Here is a 14,105-nt window from a genome sequence, read left to right as displayed (position 1 = left end):
GGGACCAGAATAGTACTCCTGGTCAACCAGATAGGTCACTTGCTTACCCCTACTTCGAGGTAGAGAACGACCTAGTATATCGGGTTGATAAAAGGAAATCAGTTACAACTAAACAATTGTTGGTACCACGGACATTCCGTAACGTAGTATTACACCTCGCACATAGTCATCCATTGGGGGGACACCTAGGGGTGGAAAAGACAAAAGAAAAGGTTCTCCGAAGCTTCTATTGGCCTGGGGTTCTGGCAGAAATTACGAATTATTGTTCCTCATGCCCAGAATGTCAGATCACCGCCCCGTTCAAGGCATACCGCAGCCCATTGGTACCCCTTCCCATAATAGAGGTACCATTTGACCGGATTGCTATGGATCTAGTAGGACCCCTAATAAAGTCTGCTAGGGGACATCAGCATATATTGGTAATATTAGATTATGCCACCCGATATCCGGAGGCAGTTCCCCTACGTAGCACCTCAGCTAAAAACATAGCAAAAGAGTTAGTAGTTCTGTTTTCCCGGGTCGGGATTCCTAAAGAGATTCTATCTGACCAGGGAACACCATTTATGTCCCAAGTAACGAAAGAGCTATGTAAACTCCTAAAAATCAAGCATCTCAGAACCTCAGTCTATCATCCACAAACAGATGGTTTAGTGGAAAGGTTCAATAAAACCTTAAAGAGCATGTTACGGCGGGCGGTTGATAAAGATGGGAAAAACTGGGATTGTTTGTTACCGTACCTGTTATTTGCCATTAGGGAAGTTCCCCAATCATCCACTGGCTTCTCCCCGTTTGAACTATTGTATGGCCGACACCCAAGGGGCTTACTGGATATAGCCAAAGAGACTTGGGAACACGAGGTTACCCCTTACAGAAGTGTAATAGAGCATGTTGCCCAGATGCAGGACCGCATTGCTGCAGTCCTACCCATAGTGAGGGAACACATGGAGAAAGCTCAAGAAGCACAGAGGAATACATATAATAAGGGTGCTAGGGTCAGAATTTTTTCTCCAGGTGATAGGGTACTAGTTCTGGTTCCCACCGTGGAGAGTAAATTCCTTGCTAAATGGCATGGGCCATATGAGGTCTTGGAAAGAGTGGGAGAAGTAAATTATAAGGTAAGACAGCCAGGTAGGAGGAAACCTGAGCAAATTTACCATATAAACCTACTCAAGCCCTGGAAAGATAGAGAAGTCTTGTTAACCCTAGTACCCCCAGGTCCGTCAGAGAATCAAGAAACTGACCCAGAGGTTAGCATAGCTGAAACCCTGTCTGTTCATCAGAAACGAGAGGTTCAGAATTTAGTGAAAAGAAACAAAGAAATCTTCTCTATACGGCCAGGTAGAACTAGCGTAATTGAACATGACCTAGTCTCTGAACCGGGGGTCCGAGTTAACCTTAAACCGTACCGAATCCCAGAGGCCAAAAGAAAGGCTATAAGTTTAGAGGTTAAAAAAATGCTAAAACTAGGTGTAATTGAGGAATCCCAAAGTGGGTGGAACAGCCCTATAGTCTTAGTCCCAAAGCCAGATGGTACAACAAGGTTTTGTAATGACTACCGGAAACTAAACGCGGTGTCAAAATTTGATACTTATCCTATGCCCAGGGTAGATGAACTTGTAGAGAGACTGGGCAAAGCCCGATATCTCACAACCCTAGACCTAACAAAAGGGTACTGGCAGGTTCCCCTCACAGAAAGGGCAAAAGAAAAGACAGCCTTCTCAACCCCAGACGGCCTCTTTCAGTATAAGGTGTTGCCTTTTGGCTTACATGGAGCTCCCGCCACATTCCAAAGAATGATGGATAAAATTTTAAAACCACATGCTCGGTATGCTGCCGCCTACCTGGATGATGTGGTAATCCATAGTGAAGATTGGCAATCCCACCTTCCAAAGGTCCAAGCTGTGCTTGACGCAGTCCGGTCTGCTGGACTAACTGCTAACCCCGCTAAATGCACTATTGGTCTGGAGGAGGCCAAGTATCTGGGATATTCTATTGGCAGAGGTTTACTCAAACCCCAAACACTCAAAGTGGAGGCGATACAAAATTGGCCAAGGCCAGTTACAAAAAAACAAGTAAGGACCTTTTTGGGGTTAATTGGGTACTATAGAAGGTTTATTCCCAATTTTGCAACTAAGGCAACCCCACTAACTGACCTCACAAAAGCAAGAGGACCGCTAATGGTAAAGTGGTCCCCCGAAACCGAACAGGCCTTTAGAAGCCTGAAAGAAGCTCTCTGTGCCCAACCAGTGTTGGTCACACCTGACTTCTCCAAAGAGTTCGTAGTCCAAACCGACGCATCTGAGGTAGGGCTGGGAGCGGTACTCTCCCAGGAGTCTCAAGGTGAGGAGCACCCCATCCTTTATTTAAGTAGGAAACTAAATCCCCAGGAGAAAAATTACTCCATAGTAGAGAAAGAGTGTCTCGCAATAAAGTGGGCAGTAGAGACGCTCAAATACTATCTGTTGGGGAGAAAATTCCGGTTGGTCACAGATCATGCACCCCTTACCTGGATGTGTCAAAACAGGGAAAAGAATGCTAGAGTGACCAGGTGGTTCCTAAGCCTACAACCCTTTAAATTTTCTGTGGAACACAGGTCAGGGCACAAACATGGCAATGCTGACGGGTTGTCAAGGATGCACTCCCTAATATCCATGGTCGCTCATCCCTCGAGGTCTGAGCTGGGGGGGAGGATATGTGACAGAAACCAGGGGATGGTAATAAATTCCGTATATAGGGCTCCCAGGATACTAGACAGTTTCTATCCTGTTTGGCCTGGGAGTGCAGCCTTATAATACATACACTCCATCCCACAGTTTGGCAAGCGCTGGAACTGAGGGATGAGAGATCCAGACCAGAGTTTGTCTGCTGCCTGATTTCTGTCACCTGTCATGCTAATTAGGAATCAGGTATGAAAGACTGATTTCCTGTTTGCTCTGGTCACCCCACCAGAGCCAGGAGGCTGGAAGGCTGCTGAACTACAGAGGGGAGAAGCCCCTTCCCCAAACAGGTTCAATCTTTCTGTTCATTTGTGTAAGACTGCAAAAGTACCGTGTTTTGATGTTGGAAGTGGAAAAGCCACTTCCAACCCTGAGTCAGGGATATCTAAGTTAAGTTATCGCTCAGGTGAGCAGCTTTTGTTTTGATCTGTTTTCTGTTGTATGCACTGTGGCAGTCTCAGTGCCTGGGACTGAATAAACCAGGCATAGCCTGTTTAAAGGAACAGTACGTGACGCCTCATCATTTAACCTACCCTAAAAGACCGTGTTCTAAACAGTCCCGGACAAACGACGGAGCCCCGGAGTAAGCCGTTTGTCACAATATATATATATATATATATACAGTGTTCGACAAACCTATACATTTGCTCGCCCCGGGCGAGTGGATTTAACACCCGGGCGAGTAAATATTGGCCCGAGCAGCACACGTTTGGTACTAGGTGGAGAGTAGATTTGTTTGTGTGGCGAGTAGATTTTTTGGTGAATTGTCAACCACTGTATATATATATATATATATATATATATATATATATATATATATATATATATATATATATATATATATATATATATATATACCTGAATTAACCTTTAACAAGTGAAATACACAAGATTTCTGCTGTAGGAAGTGTACATTGTGATTCATGTATTTAATGAAGCAAAAGCCATAAAGCCACAGTGGTAATTCTAATAAAGCAGGAAATCAAAGACTCGTCTTAATAACATATAGGGCCATATTTACTCAGCAACCTTCTGCCAGGAGACACCTTTATGGTGCTGGAAGGTGTCATTGCAGAAGACTGTTTATAAGATATGGGCCATAACATTCACTGGCAGTGACAAAATGTATAGCTGCATAGAAAAAGAGAAACCGATGAACATCAATTATTTTTCAATCACCCATTAGCAGTAAGTGACAGAATATGCCCATATGGGCGTTTATTTTCTAGACTTCTTCTCAACTAATTCCCTCAGATAGCGTTCATGCTCTCTAGGTGCTTTAACAACAGCGACCACCCTAATCCTTCTGGGATTCCATATGCAATTCTCCTCTAACCCGCTGTTAACCATCCCAGAGAATTCAGGCACCCAAGCTGTATTATAGCCTTTATCATGCCATGTCTTCTGTAGGGGATGGCCCTGTCGGTCTATCTTTTTTACTTTACCTACGCTCACTGTGAGCTTTAAAATAACCTGATCCCTTTTATCATCTAGAGGGTACCGTTCAGCTTTATCTTTATCTTTGGTACAATACACCCCTCGGCCTAACATGCCATCTTCTGATTGTCTAAATCCATGCTTGATGATTCCTTTTGCTGCTTGGAAAGTTGTGCCGTGATACATGACATAGATCTTCCCACGGACTGGTTTATCTTGACTTTTAAGAATGATTTCTTCATAGCCTGGCATGGTGTATATCCTGCAGCCCCATGCATGGGCCATTTTTACTACAAAAATAAAACAGTTGTTTTTATACATACACCGATGCAATAGGAAGAGATACATTAAAACTAATTTTCTCATATATACATAAAGGACGAATGTCATCAAAACACAAACACACATATATACTGTACATTTATATACACATGCATATATATGAGAGAGAGCCAATACAAAAGAGGCCTATTGCTCATAAAAAAGGGTTAATTATCAAAGACAAAACAGACACTCCCACGACTTAACCATAAAATAAATCGTTTCACTATTTTTGACAAGTTTAGAAAGTACATTTGATATATAACTCTCTGCTGCCGAAGAGAAGAGGATAGAAAAATAGCAAATGGAAAAAGTACAAATAAAAGTTACAAAACTAGTCCTTTAAACGCACAATAAAAGTACCGTCCCATTAAATTCTAACGATGTAAGTAGCCGTGTAATCACTGTGCATATTTAGCTGGCATCTTTACAGACTCATACAATAACCCTGCGCTACTTTCCAAATTGGCTTGCAATTTATTGGTGAAAGTAGAGTTTCCGGGGCATGGTTAGCAGGCGCTGTGACGCGCTCAAATCATTTACTGATCACAATATGCAAACACATGGCTCGTTTGTTAAAAAAGACTTAAGATCAGAAATGTATCTATTCACAAATACTGAAAATTGCAAGCCAATTGGGAGAGCAGTGCATGGTTTGTGTGTTTCTCTCCCATAAATATACGGCCAATTCTCTTTACCTAGCAGCACTTCTGGTATTGAAAGATATATAATGTTACTGATGTTCACAAACTAACTATGTACAATATTTATGGATCTTAAAACTCATACGATCAAACTGCACCTATACTTCTGTCTTGTTCCTAAACCCCTGTAACCATTGTACTTATTTATGCCCGTTTGAGAGCCGAGGAAATCCGCACTGCCTGTCTCCCATTCAGGGCAGCCGACAGGGGGGGACAGAAGGGACAGGTGTCCCGGGCCCGGCGACTGCGGGGGCCATGGCTGCCGGCGCTGCAAATTGGCCCTCACCTCTGGCCAGAGCCGGCAACCAGTCACAGCCGGGCCCCAGCTCTCCATCAAATGCAGGCCTCTTGCTCCCGCCGAGCTTCCAACCCCTGGTGGTGGAACCGGTGATTCATTGTGAGTACCAATCTACATCCACGTCGGTTATACAGCGTATTTGGAATTATATTGAATCTGCAGCAGTTACCTTGCTTGGAAGATTATTCATGTATGCTCATAGCTACCCTCTGCTGACATCCACCCTTATCGCTGCCCCATATCACCACTCAACTGGTGACTATTACCCTGAAAACCTTGTTATAGCATTTATGAACTTTATCTACTATACAGCATTCGTTCCTTGAGCTTACAGACGGTTTTGTTTTACCAATAGGTTCACGACGGGCACCTCTGACATCAGCGCGCCAGAAGTAAGCTGGGCCTCAGCCTCCGGTGAGCGCTGACATGGGAAGCTCGGCGTTGGACACAGAGTGAAGAGGTCTGAAGCTGAAGGAGAGCCGGAGCCCTGCCACGACCAGCAGCCAGGACTGGCCTGACCAGAGGTCGGCCCCAACTTGCAGCACCGGCTTGACCATCCTCAAGGTAAGTCTACTTTTTTTATATATATATATGTAATGGGGGTGGGGGTCTTTTATATGTATTGGGGGTAGTGGGGGCCTTTTGTATGTATTGGGGGTGGGGATCTTTTTATATGTATTTTTTTTTTCCCTCTGGATTATTTTTTTTCCGATAACACCTTTAATCGCCGATTTATCGGTGCTTACTGAATCGCTGTAGGCCTTTTTGGCGATAAGGCGTCAATAAGTGTCTTATCGGAGCTTAGTGCATAGGCCCCAAAGTGTTTCTACCTTTTTTCTAGCTTCGCTGTAGCCAGAATGTTATAACCCAGGGGTGAGCAAACTTTTTATGCCGAGCCCCCCTTTTCATCCATGAAATTTCTCGCCCCCCCCCCCTGCCTGATATAATCAAAATCACATGGGGAAAAAAAAACTTTATTAAACGGTATACAATGTAAATACAAATATGTCTAAATACTTACATATTTCAACAGCTCGTGCTTGCAAAATTAGGCTGCGTCCACGCTGCTGCTGAGAGCGGTGATATCACACAACCAACACAGACAACACCCACAGACACAACAGACATTCAATTACAACAGACACACACAGACACAACACCCACACACACTAAACACAACACATGGACAACACACAATCACAACCAACACAGACACAACAAACAATCAATCACAACAGACATAGCAAACACACACACTTTCACCTGGGGGGGGGAGTCCGGTCCCCGTGTGCTGCTGAAAACTGGGGTGGGTAACACAGGAGGAGGAGGGGATGTCTGTGTGCAGGGAAGGCCCCGCCCCCACAGTAAGGCCCCGCCCCCGCAGCTAGCCACAGCACAGAGAAGCAGCAGCATGGAGCTTTTGGCCACCCGCGCACAGCTCTGCCCGCCCCAGGTTTCACCGCACGCTGCCTGCGCCACCCTAAATAATCTTCTGCCCCCCATAGTTTGCACAACGCTGTCATAACCCAACGCGTGGAGGTTACAGTTAGAGGGACACTTCTTTGTAACACTAACGTGTACTAATGGCAGCGACATTATCAGGAGGCACATCTGGATTCAAATGTAATTATTAGATGCCTCAAATTTTCTATAGCTCTGGCACATTTTAAAACTGTTAAACATACTGTAATAGCTAATGAACACAGAATCTATTACAGTATGTCAGACTTTATATTAGTAGTTAATAATAGGGTTTTGTTAACCACACAATCTGTATAGTCCCTCTTGTAACTATGATATGGTACCGCCTTATGTCATTTCCCATTAAGCGTCACTGTTTACTACTGTGAAGCGCTATGTACATTAATGGCGCTATATAAATAAAGACATACAATACAATACTGTTTTACACAGTATAAACGCTTTAAAAATAAACTTACAGGGGAACTGTCCCTATAAGGAGCATCAATAGGAGTGAAGAAGGAGTTGAGCGCTGCACATATTATAATGGGATATATCAAATTCTGTACCTCATGCAGTTATTGTTTTTTGGCATAACAATAAGATATAATGAGGCCATTACCTTCCACGTTACCAATCTGCGTCACGTCAGAAAAGCTGAAATTCCAAACAAAATATACAATGATCCGCACTGAACATTTTCTCTGCATTAATACACAGATTTCTCCTCCCCATCAGTGAATCTCCCCTATACGCTCCCGTTACTTACCAGCACACGGGTGTGACACGAATGTGAGAGCTATGAGGAAATCACGGGCTTTTCTAAACGTTCAACTGAGTTTCACTTTCATACTAAAACATCTGTTCTAATTTTAGACGCATTTTTTCCATAGAATCATAAACATCTCCACCTGTTTTGTTTCAAAGTTCTGGCCGCTTCCTTTTCCTGCAAATTTAAGATAAGCGTCACATTGAGCATTAGAGGATCTAAAACAGAGAGTTTGCATTTCAATGACAGACTGAGGAAAAGGATAACAAGTTATTAAATCTCCCGACTGCAAATCCGGGGCACAAAAACAGCACCAGATTTATCAATAAAAAAGGATAATATAACAAGCAACTGGTGTGTTTAAGGGTGTCGGTTCTTGTGACGGACCGACTGATCGACTGACCGGGGGGGGGGAGGGAGGAGCAGCACTGAGAGCGAGCAGCAGAGGACATGTGTGGGGGCTCACTGCACGCTCTTGCAGCCCTGGAGACCCCCACTGCAGCCTTCCGCTCAAACCCCGCCTCCCCTCCTCAAACCACACTCCAGTTCCCGCTCTCTACAGACCGCAGGTAGCAGTCAAGTGCCTCTCCACGCGCCGCCTGCATGCAGTGCTGGCGCGCTGACTGAGGCAGCGGGGCATCGGCCAAGAGTCTCTGTGTAAGAAATCCAATTTAGCAATAATTATATTGTAATGACTGAATCTGCTATCAAAGGCAGAATGTTAAAATATACATTATAATAGTCTGGACTAAATATCAGATTGTATGTTCAGTTATAGAGTTATATTGACAGTGCAGCTGTCCTAAAAAGTCAGAGTAGGCAGAAACCCTGTTTAGGTTTGACATTGAGTAATTATTGACAACTGTGACTTTAGCTGAGAGTAAAGGCTCTGACGAAAGCTCTGAGAATCTTCCAGTCTATACTGTGTAGCCCTTGTATTTTATTCCCCCATCCCCCCTCCTAAGTGAGATTGGGGTGGGTATGCTCTTTCAGGTACCTCTTAGGTGTTTGGGCTGTATACCTGTTGGCCCACAGGAGGGCTGAGTGCTCTGCGATGGTGTGGGGAGAACCAGGACAGGGGTACAGGTTACCTTGTTCTTCCATGGTGCAGCGCCTCCAGACAGTATGGATCCTTTGTTTTGAGCAGGGGATGGCCCATACTGACACCTCTCCTTTCACAGCAGCATACAGTAACCACCATCCTTTGTCTTTTCTGGGTTTTATTGCATGCAGATGTTTACAGAGCTATTACATTTCTCCCACAGCTTCCTTTAACACCAAGGCCCTGATTCAGGCTTCCAAGCCTAGCTCAGGCCTGTTGTACCCCTCCTCCATCTCCTTATGAGGTGTAGGGCTGATGTCCTCATTCCTCTGAGGTAGGAGAGAGAATGAGACAAGGGACACCTTTAATTTGGGAAAGTGCCCATATTCATAACCTGAGGTGGATGACTGTAACCCTGCCCCTTAACAGAGCAGGTTGAATACTGATTGGTTCATCTGTAGTGATTGATAACCAATCAGTACCCTTCCCTCAGGCTGACACACTCTGGTAGTTGCTAGGCCCGCCCTTGGATACAGGTGACACAATCCAAGGATGCAAAACACACACAGACCTTATTGAAGGAATTAACCCCTCCTCTGCCTGCGCATAACAGGACTTACACTGGAAAGTTCCAGGCAAAGAAGTAGCGGCCGGGAGGCTAGGCTACATGCTACCCCTGGTGGAACTCCAACATCCCCACTTGGACTACAGTAGGATAACAACTGCGCAACCACCTGAAAATTGCATAACACAAAAAAAATTGCAATAAACATTTGTAAGTGAAAACAAAGAAAAACCTGGCGCCAAAAGTTCATTGGATAATCCTGTACTCCTCAGGGGATCAGCACACTTGCTTGACAGGCCATGAAGGGGAAAAAACACAAACAGACACAGATCATAGTGCAACACTGTAGGGTTAAAACAGGTCTACACTAATACACACACTGCACATATAACATAGAGACTCCTAGTGACTATAAAAACTATTTATTAAATAAAAAGAACAATGCCTAAAATGGTTTGGACAAATGAGAACACTGCTGGTCATCCAGATGGGAAAAATTAGAGCCCTACTTACAAGCAGCAAGGCAAATACAGGCAATGTACAGGCTGCTTGTAAGTAGGGCTCTGATTTTTCCCATCTGGATGACCAGCGGTGTTCTCATTTGTCCAAACCATTTTATGGCATAGTTCTTTTTATTTATACTATTTATACTATTTATACTGACAGTATTACTAGGCAGCCTTTATATATATATATATATATATATATATATTTTGCAATTGTCACACTGGTGTTTTAGTCTTTAGCGCTTGTGCACATTTTTTCTTTTTCACAATAAACATTTGTACATACATGGCAATAAACAGTACCACCGTAATAACATCTGCATAGCGTAACAGTACATTACCATTACCCAACATCAATCCCATCAGGAACTGAATATGAGGTAAGGCTACCTCAGTAGTAGTGGGCCGGATCAGGTTTCATCACCATATTACCCTGACTATCAGGCACTCTTATGGAATAGCATTGTTTATTCCCAGACGCAGAGATGTATTCTACTCTATTCATGTGAATACTACGCCCCACCTTCCATTCTTTTATCAACCTCTGTATTTCAGCTTTCTGCAGCCTTGCACTGACCCTCCTCCCCTTGTGGTGATACCCCTACCAATGGTATGACAGGCAGGGCAGGTATAACAACACCATTACTCATGGGGACATCAGGCATTACTGGCGGCAAGGCCCAAGGGGTTATAGTGTAACCGCTAGGGTGGACAGCATCAGGGAATACAGGGGAAAGGTAGCGCGGAACGGGCACATTATAGTCCTGTACGCGGGAGACTAAGGAGACCTCCCGAAGCGGAGCCATAAAAGTGTCCACAGTCCCAGCAAGGCTCGGTATGCCACAGCCCCAGGCAACACTAGATTCAGCCGCAACAACGACTGCAGCATCCTGGAAGTTCCGTTCTTCTTTTCTCCCCCGGCACTGCAGGAAAAAGGAGTCAGAGGACTTGGCACTCATCGGGGAGGCAGCAACAGCTGTTACACCATCCGGCCGGACGGCTTTGCTGCCTTCTCTCCTCCCAGTGGTAGAGCTATAATGGATGTCACACCAGGGATGGTGCCAGTCTCAGAAATGGGAACTGGTAGGACAATCACCAACTTGGGAGGCCCTGACCGGTACCTCAGAGGTTGTAGCACCCTCTCTGTCAGTGTGGATCTCAGGCAGATGGTTGAGCGGCCCTGACGTCACTCCGAGCGGGACAGCAGAGAACCTCGGCAGGACATCGGGTACGTTGCTGAGGGCCTCAATCCATACCGCAGATCCAGAAAGGCAGCTTCCCTTCTGCTCTACTCGGCATGGAGATTCGACCTCAGATTGATGACTTTCTTACTGTTCCCTGGCACTGACTACCGGAACATGCAATCCCGCAGCAGACTCGGGAACGTGGGAGGTATCGGCAGCTACCTCGGGGATGTCATCAGCCTCCGACTCACCGACGGCAATCACCTCTGCAGGATCCTCCCTCTCTGAGCAGCTTACCAGAGCAGAATTAGAGTACTGAGGACTGGACAAAGGCGTGGCATTTCCTCCAGGTGGTTCTCCGTCACTGGCAGGTAGGACATCACCAGAGGGTCACCGGGAGCATTGCTGGAAATAGGGCACCTTACATGTAGCGCTCTGAGCTGAGGCCTGCAGCTGTTCTCCTGTGGCTCCACATAGTGCACATACCCCCTGCATCTGGTACATTTCGTCCTCATTAGTGACCACCGCTACTCTGCCAGGCAAGTGGTAAACATTGTCCGTATCCTCTAATAATTTGCATCGTGGAGCAATTAAGGCAGCTTGGTATGCACAACTGGTGTGGTTGTAGTGCAATGATATTTAGCTCCTCACATCCTGTGTGCTCCGTCAGGGCACACCCAATTCCTCCCCCTGATGGATAGTATAGTCCAACCAGGAGCATGGAATGGGGGAAAAACTACACTTGGAATACGCAATGTCGCCGGCGCTGGCAATTATGTACAACAGCTTGAGCAGGCAATAACTCAATTAAAGATAGATCACTCGTGCTACCAAGAGCTGTCAAAGGCATATGTCACTTACTTGACCAGGGCTAACACCGGCGAAAGCCTGCAAGAAAGAGATTTACAGCATAATATTGACCTGACACGTGACAGCCGTGTGCGAACCTCTATCACGGAAGCTGAGAATAAGAGAAAAGACCTCTTGCTGGAGACTGCATCACAGCGCTGCAGCACATCCAGGCACTCATCAAGGTCAGCTAAATCAGTGCAATCCAATGTGTCCAGCGCAAGCGCAAATGATACCAAGGCGCGAGCCACCGCAAAGGCCGCACACGCAAGGGCCACGTATGCACAGAAATAGGCAACCATGAGACTAGAAAGGGTCCGCATAGAAGAGAGGAGCAGAGAGCCTCCGCTTCTGCCGCTGCAAACTCTGCTGCCGACGCCGCGCATAGAAAGACAGCGGTGGATGTCAACCTAGAGGCCCTAATTCAAGAGAGGGAAGCTGCCGTCGCCATAGCCCAAGCCGAAGTCCTAGAAGTAGCCGCAAGACAGGATGGCGGGGAGCAACCGTACAGTCGGATAGCCTCAGAGGATCCAACCCAATGAACTGAGGACTATGTGAGGAGCCTCTTCAGCGTGAACACCATCTCAACAGGACGAGGTTAACATCACAAATGCCGAAGACTTGCTAGGCACATGTGGAGAAGATGCTGTTCCTTCAAGGGTACACGCAACCTGGGATAGCCACAGCCGCATCAGTGATCCACACGCCAGCGTGCATACGGATGCACTACAACAGGCTCTCAATCCAGGTACGCCCACAAAGGGAAACCCAGCTCCTCACACTAACCAGCAGTCGTCAAACACCCACATCAAGGAAGAGGAGACCATAAGGCCCCTCCCAGCAACCACATCAGAACAAGACCAACACACCGATGCATCAGGCCTAACAGACATGGGCAAGTACATAATCCGGCGTGACATGGTGCAAACCGGACTTACCAACTTTGACGAACGTCCTGAGAATGATCAAATATGGAAGTTCACATTCAAGGATGCTATCCAGAGTCTGGGCTTCTCTGCAAAGGAAGAACTCAGCCTACTTACCAGGTGGCTGGGGAAAGAATCCATTAAGCATGCAAAGAGGCTCAGGGCAGCAAATGTGGACCAACCCAAGTAGGTCTTGACTTGGTATGGAAAAGGCTAAAAGAGTGCTACGGTAGCCCGGAAGCAGTCGAAGACGCACTCTTCAAAAGAGTTGACGACTTTCCTAGAATCACAGCCAAAGACTACACGAAGTTACGAGAACTCGGGGATCTGCTGCAGGAGCTGGAGTGTGCAAGAACAGACCAATACCTAACAGGGCTCAACGTCCTAGACTCAGTTCGCGGAGTGAGACCCATCTTGGAGAAGCTACCCTACAACCTCTAAGAAAGATGGACTTCACAAGGCTCCAAATACAAAAAGGAGAACCAAGTCGCCTTCCCTTCCTTCTCATTCTTCTTGAGCTTCATCCACGAAGCGGCAAGGACACAGAACCATCCTAGTTTCATCTTAGGTGCGCAGACGACACACAGTGCAAGCCACCTGAGGAATGACAGACGAGTGCCGAGATATGGTAATGCTAGAACACCTGCAGACGAGCCAATGAGTATTCTAAAACTTGCCTTAAACTAGCCAGTTTACATGCTGGGTACAGTACATGCTGGGTACATTTCAGTGACATTTCTGCAGAGGCTAATGGCCCATCGGATTAACACAGCAGGGGTTTCTGGCAGTCCCATTCTGTTTGAATGGGACTGCCAGGGACCCCCACTGTTAATCCGATGGGCCATTAGTCTGTCTGCAGAAATGTGGGAAATGTTGCAGCATGTACCTGGGTCTTTTTGGAGATTGCCCCAGGTTTGTTTTAGAATAATCGTCGGCACTATGTTACCCCGGCCACTGGACGGACATGTCCCCCACGACCCAAACAAGTCCCGACCAGTCAGTCGCTGGAAACAAGAAACCAAGGGAACCAAACAGGGAATGTCCCATACACAAGAAGCCACACCCACTTAACAGGTGCTTCGGGTTCAGGATGAAGTCCATAGAGGAACGCAAGAAGTTACTCAGAGAATTCGGAGTTTGCTTCAGGTTCTGCGATTCCACAACCCATCTAGCATCTAAGGATAGCATGAGAGAGGAATCACCTCAATGGAAAGCGCTGCAAACCTATGCGACCAAGGTAAATCCGCCTAAATGTCAATAAATGTCAATAATTTACCCCAAGAGTAAACCATGAATAAACTGCAGCCGCAAAGCAAGGAGCCGAAC

General features: G+C 46.0%; 1 protein-coding gene across 1 annotated transcript in view; it reads right to left on the bottom strand.

Moving 5' to 3' along the window:
* LOC142498034 (uncharacterized) overlaps positions 1-14,105 on the bottom strand; it is a 115,233-nt gene that overhangs the window by 73,197 nt on the left and 27,931 nt on the right. Inside the window, exon 3 of the mRNA XM_075606543.1 lies at positions 3,949-4,444. Coding sequence (XP_075462658.1) covers positions 3,949-4,439 — 491 coding nt within the window. The 5' untranslated portion in view covers positions 4,440-4,444. The remainder of the gene's footprint in view (positions 1-3,948; positions 4,445-14,105) is intronic.

Source organism: Ascaphus truei, chromosome 6, assembly GCF_040206685.1.
Source record: "Ascaphus truei isolate aAscTru1 chromosome 6, aAscTru1.hap1, whole genome shotgun sequence".
Taxonomy (NCBI): Eukaryota; Metazoa; Chordata; class Amphibia; order Anura; family Ascaphidae; genus Ascaphus; species Ascaphus truei.
Note: the sequence above shows the minus strand (reverse complement) of the source record. Positions and strands in the feature narration are given on the sequence as shown.